At 38.2% G+C, this 14,663-nt stretch overlaps 1 protein-coding gene and 1 pseudogene across 5 annotated transcripts in view; both read right to left on the bottom strand.

Annotated features, from left to right (window-relative positions):
* Nucleotides 1-14,663, bottom strand: part of DAP3 (death associated protein 3) — a 35,674-nt gene that overhangs the window by 7,242 nt on the left and 13,769 nt on the right. For 3 of the 5 annotated variants that reach the window (XM_063106545.1, XM_063106544.1, XM_063106543.1), the window contains exons 2-6: nt 8,929-8,985; nt 4,457-4,579; nt 2,605-2,706; nt 388-496; nt 154-246 (exon numbers count right to left, since the gene is read on the bottom strand). In XM_063106545.1, coding sequence (XP_062962615.1) covers nt 154-246; nt 388-496; nt 2,605-2,706; nt 4,457-4,579; nt 8,929-8,973 — 472 coding nt within the window. In that variant the 5' untranslated portion in view covers nt 8,974-8,985. The remainder of the gene's footprint in view (nt 1-153; nt 247-387; nt 497-2,604; nt 2,707-4,456; nt 4,580-8,928; nt 8,986-14,663) is intronic. The other 2 variants (XM_063106547.1, XM_063106546.1) reach the window with 1 other exon arrangement.
* On the bottom strand, nt 10,802-11,434 carry LOC134383278 (COP9 signalosome complex subunit 8-like; annotated as a pseudogene).

The raw sequence follows: 14,663 nt of genomic DNA, 5'->3' as shown, positions 1-14,663 counted from the left end.
GAAATCATGATGAGCTAGTTCAGACTACTCTATATTTGGAGCAAAGGCTTTTCCTTCAGCCGTCAGAGTCCTGTCAGGAAATTAAAGCCACATTGCTACCTCAGTAACAGGATAACTAAACCTGACAGAGAAGAAAAGATAGGAAGTTCTTACCATCTGGAATATGCAGTATCAGCCAGTCCTGTTTTGCACAGAAATGAATAGCATGGCAAAGACTGAGGGTTTTTCCTGTTCCCTTCTCCCCATCTAAAGTACCTGTTGTTAAAGAAAACATCACTAAGATGGGATACTTCTACTGTCAACAGCACTCTTGCATTTCTTCTTTTCCCTTATTTTGAGGGGAGAAAAAGTTGGCACCAGATTGCCAAGGCAGGCAGGAAAGGATACAGAGAAGATATCGTACAGCTGGATGAGCAAAATTGGTGTTTTTCAGGTAATGCAGAAGCTCTAGGGTTGGGTTCCTTATCATCAGGCAAGCTTCACCGAATGTCTTCACCTAACAAAACAGAGAAGAAGGAAGGAGAGGGTGGGTGTGAAACATCTAACTAGTTCTTATTGTACACACTAAACCTAATGCAGCAACCAAGGGCACCAGATTGCATGCTTCAATTTACTCAGTTATGAAAAGTTGGATTGGTACTGAATTTGAAAAATCTATCCATATAATTTAGCTAAAAACTGAAATATTGTTCCACACCAAGCAACATAATAGTCAACTTTTAATTATTCCTGTTAATGAAACATAGATATTATATCAGTTTACTGAAATCTATAAATAATCCAGACATCGCATAATATAACTATGTATACCACTTAGGGTCAATATAAATATTAAAAGCATGTAAAATGTTTATCAAAGTATCTGACACATGGTAAGCATTCAATAAACACTGATTCTTTTAAATTTATTTTTAGTTAATTTTATTACTATAACCATCTAGACCTTTTTCTGTAGCTACATACATGGCAGTTCAGTAGCAGGTATGACCAGATGCTCCACAATTATGGGGCCATACCTCATACCACCAGCATACTGACACATCAGTTTATGTGTTCACTCCCATTTTGCCACCAGAATACCTTGGTGGAAAAATTCGGGAAGCACTGATATGTGTGTGAAAGTGATTTGCAAATAAAGTATTTAATTATGTCTTCTAATAAGAATAAATATCTAACAAATATTATTTGCAAGTAAGGTTTAAAATATTTTGGGGGCTGGCTGGTTAGGTCAGTTGGTTACAGTATGATGCTAATAACAACAAGGTCCAAGGTTTGATCCCTGTACAGGCAAGCTGCCGAAATAAATAAGTAAAAGTAAAAGAGTATTGGTATTTTTTTCTCCCCATGGTTAGGCGATATGGGGAAAGAACCCTTGACTTTGGTGTTATAACACCGTGGTCTAACCAACTGACCTAACCAGCTAGGCCCACAGTGTTGGTATTATATAAAAAAAAAAAATCCTAACAAAACTATTAGATTGGTGTAGGAGTTGACAGGTAAGTCCAAATTTAATATAAAGTGCAATCTTCAAAAACATGATACAGATATTAAAATAGAAATGTCATGTTAGGCAGTATGACAGTACTAAAACACAAAAACAATGGTGAGGGAGCTGGCCTTTTATAAATGGAAATCATGGTAAAAATTAATGAGGAATTCCCTCCAGAGCACTGGTGGGTAAGCCAGTCTGAAATCAACCTGAATGTCTAATCAAAGACAGGATTTTACAACCCAGAAACTGAAGACTGTACGTGAATGTCTTGGAACAGTTTAAAGTGCCATTACAGATGATTTTTTCTGACTGTGTCCCATTTCTGATCTTAACAAAATTTTTGATGACAAGGCTATCTGTAGTCTAGAATTAACTCCCTTATTGGTATTATTCCCTTATTACTATCTAATTTCCTAAAATAAAGCACACTGAAGAAATGACATCCTCTTGCTCCTAAGCTAATATCACGTACACAGGCAAGTTTGATATTTCATTAAGAAGATATAATTTCTAATGCTGCAAATAATTCAGCATGAGCTACTCAGAAGAATCAGTTGTGCCTATAAACTATGCTTGCAGTAATCACATGAATTCTTTCAATGGCTATAAAGTAATCCAAGATTATACTCTGGGTTGAAGTTATGGCCACAAAATGACATTTTCTTATAATCCATGAAAATGAAGAACAATGATATATCTAGTCTAAATATCATTTCTGCTTTGCTCAGGAATGTATTACAATTTTGTTTTTGTGCAGCATTTTAAGTATTTTCATGATATTTTGCCAAGGCAAATATTAAAGTTCATTTTAAACAATTACTTGAACGCCAGAGTTTCTAAAAACTTATTAGGTAACACAAGGAAAAAAAAATGTCAATATGGCTTATTTATAAGTATATTTACGTGGCTCCAAAAAGAATTTAAGGTGGTTAACAGAAGATAAACATTAGCTTAAGGTAATTGTACTATTCACCAAAGATAATCAGCAGCTGAATCTGTTTTTCAGATCAGATTTTCATCTTTTATAGTTTTCTACTCACTTAACCTCACCCCCTTGCTATCAGCAGCTTGTATTCTGGGCTCCCCCCAATTCCATTCCCTGTTTTGAGCACCTGCATTACAAAGCGAGGAGGCAGGCCATGGGGAAATACAGTCTTCAAATCCTGGAGGGGGATGTTGTAGTGCTGACCCTGGTGCTGCTCCCCATGCTTGGCCTAGGAAATAAAAATGCAAACAGGTGTAATGTGGACACAGACAAACTGGTCAATATTCTGAAAAGTGCACTAGGCCTGCTAGACCACGCTGGGGAAACACTCATCTGTCAGAGCTGGAAAAGATACCTTTCATTTTTTAATCTTAAACAAAAATGCTGGTTGTTGTCCCCCAATCCAGTGTGTATATAAAGGTGGTGGCTTGAATGATGAAACCAGTTGCTCAGTAAAAACCCTACATGTGGGGGTAACAGAGACAATTCTTGCCATCTAGATTCCTCTGTGCTATATATAGAGATGCTCCAGTCATGTGACAAGATAATCTGCATGCTGCTGTTTCCATAGAAACCCAAGAGGAATCCACAGATAAAGGGACTACAACTATGGAGGGAGCTAAAGGCACTTCAGTGACTCCATTCATTTATTCTATTTTATTTTGTGCTTGTAAAAATAGGTGAATGCTAGAGACATACATAAAATACACCCTGCTGGGATGGTATTTTGGGTAATGAATTATTCTTTTCCCCTTTCACACAGCTTGTATTAAGATGGGAAGACTCAGAGGGTAGGTGCAGGAACAAACAAGCTGTTGGTGCTCTTCACATTAAAGCACAGACTGGCTGGCTGGTTAGCTCAGTTGGTTAGAGCACAGTGTTGTAACACCAAGTTCAAGGGTTTAGACTCCCATACTGGACAGCCGTAAAAAGAAAAAAAAAAAAAAAAAAAGCACAGAACATAAAACTAATTCTTTTATGAAAGGTAGCAACAATGCTGGGGAAGGAGACAGAAATCAATATCCAGCCTAATGGGACCTGAACTAGAAAATGCAACACTGGACACTGCTGGAATCCTGGCTTCTGCTGACAAACTTCATTTTATTTTATTTTATTTATTATTATTATTATTTTTTTGTCTTTTTTGTGACCGGCCGCACTGCGCTCAGCCAGTGAGCGCACCGACCATCCCTATATAGGATCCGAACCTGTGGCGGGAGCGCCACTGCGCTCCTAGCTCCGCACTCTCCCAAGTGCGCCACGGGGTCGGCCCTGACAAACTTCATTTTAAATGTTGCTCTTCTCATAAGAAATCAAGTTAGTTCCCTCTCTTGACACCAGGAAATCCATTTACAAGGATGAAAAATAGTACCAGACTGGTTATCAGAAAAACTGGGTTCTGCACCTGCCCTGCTGTGTGATTTTGGGCAAGTAATTTTATTTCTTTAGTATTCTTCATACCAGGGGTTGGTAAGCTATGACTGGTCACCAATTTTGTTAATAAAGTTTACTGGAACATAGCCACATCCATTTGTTTATGGCAGAGTTGAAGAGCTGTGACAGAAACTGTTACAGCCCACAAGCCTAAAATACTTAATACCTGATCTTTTAAGGAAAAGTTTGCCACCCAACATACAATAGATCAGCAATAACCGCTAATCTTACCTTGTAAGACATTGAACTTAATAAGTACTATGCACCTATTCTATGCTCAGCAAAATCCTTGGCACTAGGTGATTTCACTAGTAGGAATTAAGTCAGAACATATGTGGAGTGACCTGAGAACTTTATGCTACCACAGTATCAGGCAGGGACAGGGGAGATCTGGATTCCAGAGAGCTATCTCAGATGCACTGCCTATCTGACTAAATGTAAACTGCTTAGCATCTTTTAAGTTTCAATTTTCCTGATATGTTAAATGAGGACAGCAAAGCAAATTATAAGCCCTGTAAAACCCCATATATATATTAGCAACTCACCGGGTCACTCTCATAGGTGCGGGAAATAGCTCTGGGACTCTCAACTGGAACCTGGTTATCTAGGTGAGCAGCAATGCTCTGGGATGCCTGGGTGTCCATGTGCAAAAAACGTCCAGGGTCCAACTACAAAAAACCACAATTTAGTGTTTTAGAATTGTCAAACTTTTAATGTACTTGCCCGCCCACAGTGATGAATAGTTCCTACTATCACGCATTTCTCAGCTGTCCAATAATCACATCACTTCAGTTATCAGGGAATTAGTACAATGTTCTTCACTATTTGATAGTTATAATTATGGCCTCTGTAACAATTTTCTAGCTGTGCCCTGGAATAAAGAATCTTTCATTGGAGGTATGTAATGAGGGAGTGTGTAAAACATCCAGCTAAGTGAAGGTAAACTCTTTATAGGCAACTTGGTGAACCGCACACAGAAACCTCTTAACCAGGGAGGAAGGGAAAGATAAGATATCGGGAGACAAATCTGAGAAAATGCTAAGTGGAGAACCCCAAAATTGAGGCCTTATGTAGAAGGTGAAAAGATGCCAGTATGAAGAAAAGATTAGGGTACGAAGCCAGGAGAACAAGGATATGAGAGATGGATCTAATAAGGGAGTTGCTTGATAAATCAATGGGTAATGTGAAAGCTACCTGTGTTTATACCCATTTCTGCACTCAAGCAGCTTCTTGAGTGCAGAAATGAATATTATTTTTGTACCACCCCTCCTAACACTTATACCCATTTTATGAGAAGACTTAAACTCCATGTATAAATTCCATCTCTAACAGTCCATTCCTACTACACAGGTTGTGAGAGGCTATCATAACAACTTTTTAACCAATATCCTTATCTCTAAATCTTTGATTCTTCATCTTTCACTGTCTTTTATCCTCCCAAATAATAGGTTTAATTTTCAGCTGACCAAAAAGCAATAAATGGTTCCCTACTGATATCAAAGTAAATCTCAAAGTTCTTAGCATGATAATTGAGACCACTATTATGACTTCAACCTACCTTTCTGGTCTAATTCCTTCATAAACTCTACATTCTGGTCATATGACCATGCTGAAACATGTCATTCACTTTTATGCCTCTATACCTCTGCTCATTCTACTTTGATTTCCCTCTCTACCTATTTATCTTACCCATTCATTAAGGCTCAACTCAAATGTCACATCCTCAGTGATGATTTGGCAGACACCTCCAATCAAAAGTAATTATCTTTCCTTCTCTGCTAATAGCACTTTTTTCATACTGCATTGCAGTTTTACTCTGCCTTGAACTGCGCTCATAACTACTGTTAAGAGTATCTGTTAGATGCTAGGCAATATAGTATCTTACATGCACTATTTTTGAGCCTAGAATCCTGCAAGTCAGGTAGAGTATCACCATCCCTGTTTTGTGATAGGAAAAACAAGGTTCAGTGAAGTTAAGCAATTTTTGTCACAGAATTCGAACCCAAGTTTTTCTGACTCCAAAATCTCTATTCTTTTATCATGTCATGTTATCTTATACACGTTCACTTCTCATTCTAGGCCATACACTTGGAAGAGAGGGATTAGATTTTATTCATTTTTGTATCTTCTCCTCCAAGTACCTAATACACCACAAATACTTAGTACTTGTGCCCTGGAATGAAGAATCTTTTTTTTTTAAAAGGTGACCGGTAAGGGGATCTTAACCCTTGACTTGGTGTGGTCAGCATCACGCTCAGCCAGTGAGCCAACCAGCCATCCATATATAGGATCCGAAACCATGGCCTTGGTGTTATGAGCACTGCACTCTCCCGAGTGAGCCACGGGCGGCCCAAGAATCTTTCATTAAAGATCTGTTGGGAAAATAGTATAGTTTGGTCAAGGCCCTCGCCTCGGGTTCAGCTGGGTGTGGTTCAGCATCCTTTGTAAGCAAATTGTGTGTGTGTGTGTCTGTGTGTCAGTGCGCATGCACACCAATGTATCCTTTTAGTTTTGTTGCTATTCAAGAGAGGAGAGAGAGAGAGAGAGAGAGAGAGAGAGAAGTTTTAGTGAAGCAGGTGGGCGGGCGTAGGCCTGTACAGCCATGCTTTCCAACCTATGGCTCCAAGGACCTTTGGACCTTTTGGCCAGTTACCTAGCTCATAGACCTGCGTGAAGGGGTCTGGTGACCCAGCCTGGCATATGAAGGGTTTGTGACCCAGTCTGTGAACGGGCTTGAGGGGTCTGGGAGCTCCAGAGCCAGCCCTAGCTCAACAATTGGCCCAGTTGGTGCAGGATTACTGGCAGGTAAAAGAGTCTGACAACTAGCACAGCAACATGTAATGTGAAAGTATGTAAAGCCTCCAGCTAAGGAAGTAAACTCTGCAGGCAACATAGTGAACAACACACTGGAATCTCTGAACCATTACTGGCAGATTTCAATATAAAGTAACAGAGTAAAGCAATACAGTTGCCCCAAATTTGTCTGAGAATGTATGATTGTAAATTTACTTCATAACAGAGCTAGCAATGCTCACTAAATATCCAAATATTCTACATTTCTCAGCCTCCCTTGCAGAAAGGCTGGGGTCACGTGATTGCCTCTGATTAAAGAGCTGGGAGTGAAAATAAATTGTGTCATTTCTAGTCAGAGCCAGCTAAGAGTAGGTATAAATTCTTTCTTTTGTTCTCCCGCTGTGGCAACCATAAAAGCTACATGTTGAGCTTTCCTGAGAAGGTGAACCTTTGTACCTATGTCCATCTCCTCAATCTTGCCTGCAAAGCCTTTTGGAAATATAGGAACAGCAAAAACAAAGCAAAACACATACACATAATACAAACAATACCCTTTGTTGTGTTAAGCCATTGAGAATTCAGGGCTTGTCACCACAGCATAGCAATCTGAAAAATACACCTTAGTACTAATACTACTCAATTTTATCTACTGGAGAGAAAGCACCATGTCTCTTTCTACCAGGTCAAGTGGAAAACTAAAAGTATTCAAGGACCACAAGGTGGTGCTATTTCTACAGTAATCTGATGACTTTAAGCTAGGAAAATGGATCCCTTACTTCTTAGGAGTGTTATGTATGCCATTACCCAGCTTAATCTTAGTTTCCAGGGAAAACAACCATATGTATGACTGTCACTGCACAGTTCCAGAACAAACAGCATTTGTGGGCCAATCTAGGTCACCCTGAACCGAACTAAAAAAACCCACAAAATTCCTCTCACTAACATCTCTTTTATGGTCTGGCCTCAGTTCTTATCTGGTATTAAGGAAGAAGACGTTTTAAGCCTTGCAAGATGATCGGTTGAGGCGATCCAACCCTCTGTTGATCCTTGCTTTTATTTCCTTCTTATAATAATGAGTTATTTTATGTACATAGGTTTTTCATGAACCCATGGGGGTAGGGAGAGGAGAACCCTACAGGAGAAGGGCTCTTCTTCTAGGAAATCTAATCTGTAATTAAATGATCAGATGAAAGGGACCATGCCCTTCTGGCTGTTCTCATCCTTCAGGATTTAGCGCTGTGAGGATTTCTTCTGGACTCAACTAATCCAAGTTAGGTGCTCTTCCTTGGTACTGTAATAGCACCACACAGTAGCAGTCATTTATTCATGATTCCACTACTGGACTGTGAACTTCTAGAGAACATGGACCATTAAGTGCAACATAGCATAGTGATTAGGCCACAGGCTTTGAAGTCAGACAGACCTGGCATCTAGTCTGGCTTTGCAGCTTCACAGCCTGTTTCCTTATGTAAGTTATTTAGCCATTCTAATCCTCAGTTTCTGCATCTGTGAAACAAAGATATTATCTTCTTCATGGGTTGGTCATGAGGACTAAAAGATATAAAGCAATCAGCACAGTACCTGACACATAATAAGTGCCCAACAAATAATACGAAGGTACTTCAAAATGTTCATGGAAAAATAGAATTGAAAGATAATATGAATCTTTCCATGAACTTTTTGAAGTACCCTTGTAACTACTATTAGTAAAATGAGTCATCTTAAAATTCTGAATACCTGTTATATGGAAGGTACTGAAAAACTATTTGGTAAATGAATAAAAGAATGATGTAAACCAGCAGAACGGTCTTTTTCATAAATGATTTTATTATTTTATTCTACCATCATGTTAAAGTTCTAAGTTGGCTACTTGTTTTTCTTTTAAATTCTTCATTAAGGGATGATAACCATTAATCCAATTAGAGAAATAATAAAAGATAACTATAGTCAAACTTACCTTTTTTGGAAAAATGTTAATTCTCCTATCACATGGTAAATTCTCAAACACAACTATTCTACTGAGATCTGTTACCTGAAGATTTTTAGGGCATCTGGGAGTGAAGTATATAGGTAGAGAAATGAAATTGTGAATGTTCTTTTGAGTGTAAACTTGTAAATGAAAGCTGAACCAGAGTATTTGATTCTGAATATAATAAATCCGTCTATAAACAAGCAATATACCTACAAGCAGTTTGCACAAAGCCTTAGATCAGTTAAGACTCACCTTATGGACCCTGGAGATAATAAGCCTTGATAGTCCTTTCAACATTGTCCTTACACTCTTAAAAAAAAGTAAAAAGGTAAGTCACAACTGGGAAAAGATATTTGCAATACGTAAAACTGACAATGGATTAATATCTAGTATGTATATAACGAGCACCTACAGATTGATAAAGAAAAATGAGCAAAAGACATAAAGAGGCATTTCACAGAAAAGTTAACAAAAGTGGTTAGTAAACCCATGAAAAGATTTTCAACCTCATTACAAGTCAGGAAAATGCGAATTCAAACCATGACAATGAGATACTATTCACAACCACTATATTGGAAAAAATGAAAAAGTCAGATAACAGCAGATGTTAAAGAGGCTGTGATGCAATGGGATCTTTCATACAATGTCAGTGGGTACGTAAACACAAATATCCTGATAAACAAATCTGGTATTATCTTCGTAAAGTTAAAAATGTACAAGTCTATGACCCAGATATTCTACCCCTTGGTATTCTTTGGTACAAGTATTCTAGAAAAATACTTACACACGTACATTGAGAAATATATATATAAATGTTTATAGTATTAGAGTATGAATTATCAAAAAACTGTAGAAACCTCAAATGTCCACTGATAGAACAGTGAATAAATAGAGATATAGTCATACGATGGAATACCATATAGCAATAAAAAGAATAAACTACAGTTAAATGCATCAATATGAATCAATCTCAAAAATTAATACTCAGTGAAAACTATTACATCTAGCACAATATAATTTATGTAAAATTCAATAACAAAAAACTTCATTCATTATTTGGGGGATACATATATATTTAGTAAAACTGAAATAGAAAGGCAAGAGAATGATAAGAACGTTTAGAATAATGGTTACTCTTAAGGAGGAAGGAAAGAGAAAAGACTGGGAGCTGGGCACACAAGGAAATTGGCAATGATATATTCTTTTTTTTAAGAATTCAATTAAATATTCATTGAACAAATGCATAATAAATGAACTAAGGGGTATTTTAACATGGTAATACAATAAACAACTTCAAATATTCAGAGAGCTCTCACACAAAAAATGAAAGACTTGTTCAGTATTTCTCCAAAAGGCAGAACTTGAACCAAGGGATAAATACAAGCAACCAAATGGCTGCAGGATAAAGTATCTTAACAGCTTCCTTCCACATACAATGCATTCTATGTTAATTTTTCCCTACTTCTGAAAGGAGACAGAACAACTTAATACTTCTCATGAATGTCTTAAATAAGTCCCATTTTCATGGTAAGCCCTGCAATGCCACATAGCTGTCAGAAAAAATCTAAAGTTAACAAACTGGTTTACTAAAGAAATGGTCTATTTGCTCCTCAGCTATATTTCTGTATTCTACGTCACTGATTATCAGGAGGGGGGAAAAAGAGAGCATATTCTCCAGAGAAGGTGAATCTCAATCCCCAGCAATTCAGGTTCCATTAGGAATTTTAACTCCTCCTTAAACCCCAAATGAATCACTACAACTATCAACCAGTGGTACAGATGGGAGTGTGGTGTGTGCTGGGGCAGGGAAAAGACAGTTGACAACCACTGTTCTACACGAAGCAGGAGAGCTTATTTTATGAGTCACTAGGAAATAAAAGCTAACTGCATAATAGTGACAGGCTCCATCCAAACTGTTAAATTTTACACAAAATGAGAATTGTTTCAACAACTATTCAGCCTAATGTTTAAGGACAAAATATATATATATACTATACTTTATATATATTTTATCACATACTCAGTAAGGAATGCTGAGGTGCTTAATCCATCCAATAAACTGAAAACAAAAATTTTACATTACTATATTTGTCAGTATACAGGATTCTGAAGGTGGATCTTGAACTCAGAATGAGAAATCAGTTTTCAAGGAAAACCACATGGCTAACTGCTGTTCATTGGGGACTTGGGGAACTGGTACAGGCTCTGAAAAGGGAATAAACCTGTTACAAGAAATATCCAGGGCCCCTGCAACTGGCTTTCTGGGAAGAACCATCCTTGTGGTGGAGTCAGCTTGCCATCCTTGCACTAATATATATTTCACAGCCTCTTCTACAGAAGTCCAACAAAGGCTGCAAAATCATCAGCGATTACTGAGGTACGGGCTTGAGAGACCAGGGCAAAAGCTCGGCAACTTGTAGCATCTCTAAGTTCTTCCATGATTGGCTAGACCATCTCAAACCACTGGTGAGTGTTGGTGGTCGTGGAAATCCCAGGGAAATCTCTCTGCCAGATTCTTTATTCTACAGACCAAATTCCCCCAAGTACAGAATTTGCAGATTTTTATAGCAGGTGGAAGGTACTCTTTTCCAAAGATATCTTGCATTATTCATGTCATTATGGAACAAATATAAAACTAGAAGCTGACCATACATTGGGTGTTTAGCAATACCTCCAGAGCCTCAAGCTCTTGATTGTCGCACTGATACAGTAACTTTTTGAAACTGAAGGCACATTCCACCATCACAGCCACTGGCATCTTCCCAGCCGGTCTCACCGCCACACTTTCCTGCCAGGCCCCCAGACTGTCTAATGATCTAAGAATTTCTAACACTGGATAATAAATACTGAAGTATTTGTTTTATTACTTTTATACCATGTGTGTTATTATTTATTCTTTTGTATGTTGAAAATATTTAATTAAATACCCTAATCTTTTGGGAGCTAAAAGTTTAAAGTATATAAATGCAAATCTCAATATCCAGTAATGATGGAATAACTAAATTAAATTTCTAGGTGATTAATTACTTCATTCTGGCTAATCATTTTCATTTTTTTTAGAACCAAAATCTTTAGCAACAACAGTAATGACAAGAGCTGCTCCATCTATTTAACTCAGCAGTTACTGAGTACTTACTGTGTGCTAGGGTCCTGGGAATGCAATGGTGAACAAACCGTTATAGTTCCTGACCTAATGGAGCTTATATAAAGTCAAGAATCAGTCATTCAAGAAATGTGTGATGTGCTTCCACATGCTCACACTATGCAGAGTACGTAATAGTGAACAAGATTGGTATGGTCTCTACTGGCCTACCTCCCTTTTACCTGTGGGATTCCAGGGCTCCTTTGCTGTGTTTGAAAACCAGAGGCCTACAAAATAAAATTAAACAAAACAAAACAAAAAAACAAAAGAAAAAAGAAAACCAGAGGCCTAAAGCAGCAGTTTCCAAAATAAGTTCTGTGAATGATAACTAGTCCTATAAAATGTTCTATGGCCAAAGAAATTTCAGAAATGCTGCAGTTACTCATTTTTTGAATAATTACAATACTTATTAGCATATATATGATCTGTGGAAAACCACACTAAAGAGACTTCATTTTAAAATATTTTTTCCCAAATTTCCTTGGTCTTGGAATCCTTGGAACACCTTTATTGCAAAATAGTATTAATACCATTCTTTTAAATCATAGTGCAGGGGCTTGCTGCTATGGAGCAAGGTGGTAGTTACAAGGATGTGCCTAAGGCCAAGGATGAAGCTCTACTATGCCACAGGCTGGACTGAGGCCTCCTCTATTACCTGCTCTTTATCTGTTCTCCTTAATTTTTCCTCACATTGCCTCCACTGCTGACAACTGTCCAAGGCCCACCACCACCTGAGTATGATGGTACAGAGAAGTGTTAACATAGCAGGCTTGAGACTATTTTCTATAGAAAAGCCTGCTTGCAAGGTTGGCCCTTAGCTGGTGTCCAGGAACTTAGATTTCGGTAAGGTTCCTACTACTCTCAGAACTAGTTAAGAGTGGTTGTCTGTGCCTAAATTGCTTATTTAAATGATGTGGTTTATACTGAACACTTGATTTTCTTCTGTGAGTCTGGAATTTTAGTACATGCTACGCAGATCATGCCTACATACAAGCCCCCAATAAAAACTCTAGGCACTGAGTCTCTAGTAGGCCTCCCCTAGTAGACGTTTCACACATGTTCTCACAACTTGTTACGAAGGAATTGAGGATATCCTGTGTGATTCCACTGGGAAAGGACTCTTGGAAGCTTGCATCTGGTTTCTTCCAGACTTTATCCCATGTGCCTTTTCCCTTTGATGATTTTGCTTTGTATCCTTCCGCCCTTCTGCTGTAATAAACAGCCATAAGAACAACTATATACGGATTTCTGAGTCCCCCTATTAAATCATAGAACCTGGGAGTGACCTTGGCAACTACCAACACAACCACCCAGTGCTCAACATCACCCAGTATTCACCTCCACCTGGCACCCAATTCTACCTAATGCCCATTTCTGACAAGCTCAATTTCCTTAACCCTAATTCTTCTTAATCCTCCCCCACTTTACCTCAGTTCCAATGCCTTCCCTGATCGGTGACCAGCTAACTTACATGTCAATTTTAAGCCTTTGTATCAGCTGATTTCCCTAAGCCCTCCTACCCAATCTCAACTCTCCCTACTCCCAAACTACTCATGGTATCAATGCAGCTTACAGTACAGTCAAGAGAATCATATAAACCCCTGTGAATTTCATTTCCTTTTAGTTTTCAAGTTTACTTTATAATAAACATGTCAACATATTCCTTACTTTAGTCATTCAAGAAATGTGTGATATGCTTCTACATGCCCACTATACAGTGGGGAACAAGACTGGTATGGTCTCTACTGGCCTGCTTCTCCTTCACCTGGGGGATTCCAGGGCTTCTTTGCTGGAGTGCAGTGTCACACCAACAGTATCTGACCTGCCCAGTCCTCCTCAGATCTACCCAATGCTCACTGGCACAATCATTACTATGGAAGAGCTGTGGGCTCTGGAGGGGAGCTGGGTCCTGGAGAGGAAACAGTGGGTGACATGACCTAGAGGCCACTTCATCCCATAGGTGTGCCTATTTTCATTGGGGATATTATTCAGGCTATGTTATAGACACTATGGGAAATGCTGGTCAGGAAAATGTAAACAGCTTTCCACTTTAAGGCACTATCACCTTGTACCCAAATTACAACAAGAACTGATATACTAGCCTCCAGCCTTGAACATCTCTAATCCATTTTCTCTGCTGAAGCCTTGCTTAAAATACTTTAATATTTCTTCACTACTTTTTAAGGTAAAAGATATATCTATATAGACCTATATCTTATATAATAATAAGATACTTTCAAAAGGGGGGAAAGGAAGGGAGAAATCTCAAAAGTCTGATCCCAAAGCAGACAATCTAAACCAGACTGCATTTTCTCTTCTGTCTTCTCTTTTTTTGGCAGCTGGACCCCTTGACTTTAGTGTTACTGTGCTCTAACCAACTGAGCTAACCGGCCAGCCCGAAACTGCATTTTCAATGTCATTTAAAGTACCTATAAGCAGAAAACATCCTACTGACAAGGCAAATTAATGCAAAAGAGAGGAATATTTGCTCATTCTATTTCCAGGGCATATGCAAATCAGGGTTCTGCAAGATAAAGTCTGAAAGCCACTAATACTGTGAAAAATTGGGTACTGACTTCTGCTTTTGGTGCGTGTCATTTGAACACTTATTTGCCGAGTACAAGTTAAACATTTTGTTTATAACTGGTAGGAATGTAAGGGACAGGTTTCCTATTAAAAATGACTGGCAGTAAAAAATTAAAGATTAATGATAATTATCTCAAGGCTTTTAAGAACCAAAAAAAAAAAAAATTCTCAAAGATATTAAAATACCTCTCTAATATTGTTCAATTATCATCATTCTGAGGCTTTCCGTGTTATCTACTTCTACCATTCGAAGACAGAA

The sequence above is a fragment of the Cynocephalus volans genome, chromosome 8, assembly GCF_027409185.1.
Source record: "Cynocephalus volans isolate mCynVol1 chromosome 8, mCynVol1.pri, whole genome shotgun sequence".
NCBI lineage: Eukaryota > Metazoa > Chordata > Mammalia > Dermoptera > Cynocephalidae > Cynocephalus > Cynocephalus volans.
Note: the sequence above shows the minus strand (reverse complement) of the source record. Positions and strands in the feature narration are given on the sequence as shown.